General features: G+C 48.1%; 1 protein-coding gene across 1 annotated transcript in view; it reads right to left on the reverse strand.

Annotated features, from left to right (window-relative positions):
• LOC310854041 (E3 ubiquitin-protein ligase HECW2-like) overlaps positions 1-5,000 on the reverse strand; it is a gene marked incomplete at its 5' end in the record, with an annotated part of 75,242 nt that overhangs the window by 18,994 nt on the left and 51,248 nt on the right. Inside the window, 4 exons of the mRNA XM_083758519.1 lie at positions 229-349; positions 1,042-1,220; positions 1,436-1,519; positions 2,321-2,417. Of these exons, the coding sequence (XP_083614645.1) occupies positions 229-349; positions 1,042-1,220; positions 1,436-1,519; positions 2,321-2,417 (481 nt within the window). The remainder of the gene's footprint in view (positions 1-228; positions 350-1,041; positions 1,221-1,435; positions 1,520-2,320; positions 2,418-5,000) is intronic.

Below are 5,000 nucleotides of genomic sequence, written 5' to 3' on the forward strand. Positions count from 1 at the left end.
CTCCCCCCCTACCCCCTCCCCCTCTCTCCCCTCTCCCCTCTCTCTCCCCCCCCCCCCCCCCCCCCCCCTCCACCCCCTCCTCCCCCCCCACCCCCCCCCCCCCCCCCCCACCCCTCCCCCCCCCCACCCCCCCCCCCTCCCCCTCTCCCCTCTCACCCCCCCCCCCTCCTCCCCTCTCCACCCCCCCCCTCTCCCCCCCCCCCCCCCCCTCTCTCTCTCTCTACCTACTTGAGTTTCCCTGGTCCTTGGCCGTATCCTTTGGTCTCCAGTTTCCGGTAGAAGTTTCGTAGTTTGGCCTCAAAGTCTCTCTTGTACGGAGCTGGAGCTCTGGCATTGGCCCTCTGGGTGCCTGCACACATGACATCATCATGACGTCATCATGACATCATCATGACATCATCATGACACCATCATTACATCACTGGCTCTCTGTGGGGTTCCTCGAGGAAGCATACTAGGGCCGTTATTATTCCTATTAACCCATTCTGACCTGAGATCAGATTCATACGAGGTTTCCACTGGAGCACACACTGGTCTGATGAACACATTCTGACCTGAGATCAGATTCATACGAGGTTTCCACTGGGACACACAGTGGTCTGATTAACCCATTCTGACCTGAGATCAGATTCATACGAGGTTTCCACTGGACACACACTGGTCTGATGAACACATTCTGACCTGAGATCAGATTCATACGAGGTTTCCACTGGGACACACAGTGGTCTGATTAACCCATTCTGACCTGAGATCAGATTCATACGAGGTTTCCACTGGACACACACTGGTCTGATTAACCCATTCTGACCTGAGATCAGATTCTAAAAATGTCAGTCGTTCTTCGATTTTTCAAAAATAGCAGACCTATTTTTAAATAGCTAAAGCATAACGTAATGCTAACACCAAAATGGGTTCCCGTTCAGAATGGGTTAAACATTAACGACACGAGTGACGCCCCTTACCGACTGGCCCCGCCCCTTACCGACTGGCCCCGCCCCTTACTGACTGGCCCCGCCCTTACTGACTGGCCTCGCCCCTCACCTGGTGAGTTCTGTGGGGAGGAGACGGGCGACGCCCCCCGTGGTGATTGACAGGAGACGGGCGACGCCCCCCGTGGTGATTGACAGGAGACGGGCGACGCCCCCCGTGGTGATTGACAGTAGGAGGGGTGGAGCAAGGCGTGAGTCGGCACGAAGGACATGACCTCATCTTCAAACAGGCTGCAAGGAGCGCACGCACACACACACACACACACACGCACACGCACACGCACACACACAAACACACACACACACGCGCGCGCGCTCTCACACACACGCACACACACATGCACACGCACACGCACACACACACACACAGACGTTAACTCTACACAGGAAAACTCGTTCTACATTTTTGAGGAGGGAAACAGGAAACAGGAAACAGGAAGCTTCACCTGAGCAGCATGACGAGGTCTGCGTCAGCTGACAGCCTGGCCAATCCCGTCGCTCCGTCCGTTCGGATCAGCTGCACCTTCTCCCTGTCGTCACGGTAACCACAAAAGGGTAAATGGTAAATGGTGCATTTATATAGCGCCTTTATCCAAGGCGCTTTACAGAGATTGTGCATTACATTCACCCATTCACACACACATTCATACACCGATGGCAGCGGAAACCATGCAAGGCACCAACTAGCACATCGGGAGCAATTAGGGGTTCAGTGTCTTGCTCAAGGACACTTCGACAGTAACTCTGGGGGAGCCCACAGGGTTCGAACTGGCAACCTTACGGTTACCATCCAGGCACTCTACCCCTGAGCCACCGCCGCCACAACAACAACCCGTCACACACGTATCCCACAATGCATCAGAACAAACATGCTTCATGGTCTGTGTGTAAAGGTAAAGGAAAGGAAATTAAGTTAAAGTAAAGTAAAGTAAAGTAAAGTAAAGTAAAGTAAAGTAAAAAAATAAAAAAATAAAAAAATAAAAAAATAAAAAAATAAAAAAATAAAAAAATAAAAAAATAAAAAAATAAAAAAATAAATGAAATGAAATGAAATGAAATGAAATTAAATTAAAAAAGAAAAATCCACGCCGAGGACAAATAATAAATAAACAAATAGTAGGTAGAAGTTCTACTGGTAGTTTTTAATTAATAACACATTTCGGCCTACTATGCGTGCGTGCGTGCGTGCGTGCGTGTGTGCGTGTGTGCGTGCGTGCGTGTGTGCGTGCGTGCGTGCGTGCGTGTGTGCGTGCGTGCGTGTGTGTGCGTGTGCGTGCGTGCGTGTGTGTGTGTGTGTGTGTGTGCGTGCGTGTGTGCGTGCGTGAGTCTACCTCAGTGAGTAGTTCCTGGTGAAGTCAGGCTGTCTCTCCTGGAGGATGTCGTAGACGTTTGGCTGACGCAGGAACGCCACGATCTTCTCATTGTACGCTAGGAGAGGATGGTTGATTGGTCGATTGGTTGATTGATTGATTGATTGATTGAACATGTTATCAACAGCTGGTAGAACGGGTTCAGTTCAATGAAAGTACTAAAACCTCATGGAGACACCACACGATGTAGTGAATCCACCCATCGAATGCACAGGAATGACTATAAATTAGAGTTCTCAAACTCTGCCCGAACCCGACCAGGCCCGACCCGACATTTTAGGGCCGGGCCAGTTAGTCAGTTAGATCAGATCAGTTAGTGCCCAGTTAGGGCCGGTCCTTAATTTTCGGGCCCGATGAGAACTCTACTATAAATGTCTCCCATCGTATCTGGGCCCAGACTGCATCATTCACGCATTCTGCGGAGCTCAGAATGACCCGAATTACTGACACAAAAAGCCCATGGAATGGTCGCGTTCTGCTATTGGCTGTTCGCCATGGCCACAATTCACCCTTTGTCATGGCGTCTGATTGTGATTGGTCCCTGACTGACCAACCAGCAGGCTCTGTCTGAATTGTTCCGCCTCGTTTATGTTGAATTTGCTAAAACATCATTTTTGGAAAAAAAATAAAATAAAAAATAAACGATCTTCCCTGCAGTCACCGTGCTGCACCGGTGATGTTCCTTTTTACCGACACCACGTTTAACCCATTCTGACCTGAGATCAGATTCATACGAGGTTTCCGCCGGACACACACTGGTCTGATTAAGCCATTCTGACCTGAGATCAGATTCATACGAGGTTTCCGCCGGACACACACTGGTCTGATGAACCCATTCTGCCCTGAGATCAGATTCTAAAAATGTCAGTCGCTCTTCGATTTTTCAAAAAATAGCAGACCTACAAGCTCATATCGCGCCACTCGGTGGCGCGATATGAGCTTGTAGATCTGCTATTTTTAAATAGCTAAAGCACGACATGATGCCGACACCAAAACGGGTGCCCGGTCAGAATGGGTTAAACTAAGAACTGAACACACAGAATATCAACACGAAGCAACTGAAAAAAAACACGTCATTTCAATGGTAGTGGATGGAGAGAGAGGATTTGTGTCCAACCACGAAACAGCAACCAATGGGTGCGAAGAGGGGCAGAACCAGGGGGCGGGACTTGACAAAGGGTGAATTCTCTAACACACACCGGTACACTTATAGACCGATTCCGTAGCGCGTCTCATGGTCGCAGCCTACGTATTTCCTGTAGGCGGACTCGACGTAGCTGCAGGGTTTAAACCCTCACCAGGCGCACCTCTTCCACTACAGTGAACGGCAGAGTGACTGATGTTAGTTTGCCTCAAACTTTACTCCTTTACCTGCTTTTTTACTAACACTAACATTACAAAGATGCCCAGAACATCGAGATGAACCTGTGTAGTTTATGGCTGCTCCAACAGTAGTGGCAACATAAAAATAAAATAAAAATGGAATGTCAAAATATCCACCGTGGTGGCTGAGACCAGAGCCATTGAGTAATGGTTGAGACAAAGCAGTGAAGGGTCCTGAAAGATGCATAATTTCAGTCTTACCCAATACCCAATCTTTCTGTTTTATGAACACAAGGCTGCTGTATTTTATACCTCATACTAAGCATTTAAAGTATGAGGTATAAAGTACAGCAGCCTTGTGTTAATAAAACAGAAATATTTGGTATTGGGTAAGACTGGCGTTATGTATCTTTCACTGCTTCGTCTCAACCATTACTCAATGGCTCTGGTCTCCGCCACCGCGGTGGATATTACACAATCCGTTTTTATTTTATTTTTATGTTGCCACTACTGTTGGAGCAGCCATAAACTACACAGGTTCATCTCGATGTTCTGGGCATCTTTGTAATGTTAGTGTTAGTAAAAAAGCAGGTAAAGGAGTAAAGTTTGAGGCAAACTAACATCAGTCACTCTGCCGTTCACTGTAGTGGAAGAGGTGCGCCTGGTGAGGGTTTAAACCCTGCAGCTACGTCGAGTCCGCCTACAGGAAATACGTAGGCTGCGACCATGAGACCCGCTACGGAATCGGTCTATACACTGGAGACAGTTACATCTACAGGATGAATTCTACACCTCCTAAAAGCAGTGTTGTTTTTGGCAGCGAATTTCTATTTTAGTTTTAGTCATGAATAGTCTCTTGAATAGTTTTCACTTAGTTTTAGTCACATTTTAGTCGCCTGGAATGTTCTAGTGTTCAGGTCACATTCTCACCTAATACTTCGGTAGACTCAACGCGTATGGGCGGAGATTTTGGGATTCTTGCATATTTAATTTGCTGCGGTTTGCCTTCACACAGCTGTCATCCGTAGCAATTGGAAACGCAGCAGGGGGGACCTTTATCAATGTGTTCCATTCATAAACCTAGCCTATACAACACAGCCTACAACACAGTGAAATCTATTGTGATAAAAATTATACTCATAACGTGCATGTATCGTGCCGTCTGGGACTGGACCCCGTCACCCCCCCCCCCTCTCTCTCTGTCTCTCTCTCACTATACGCACGCAGCCACACACTGTTCTTTTGGTCATGGAGGCACAGCGCTGAGCGCACTGATATAACAGACAGCAGCGCAAAATGTTTACACGTTTATTGAGAT

This window comes from Protomyctophum parallelum (genome assembly GCF_964188405.1).
Source record: "Protomyctophum parallelum genome assembly, chromosome: 23".
Lineage (NCBI taxonomy): Eukaryota > Metazoa > Chordata > Actinopteri > Myctophiformes > Myctophidae > Protomyctophum > Protomyctophum parallelum.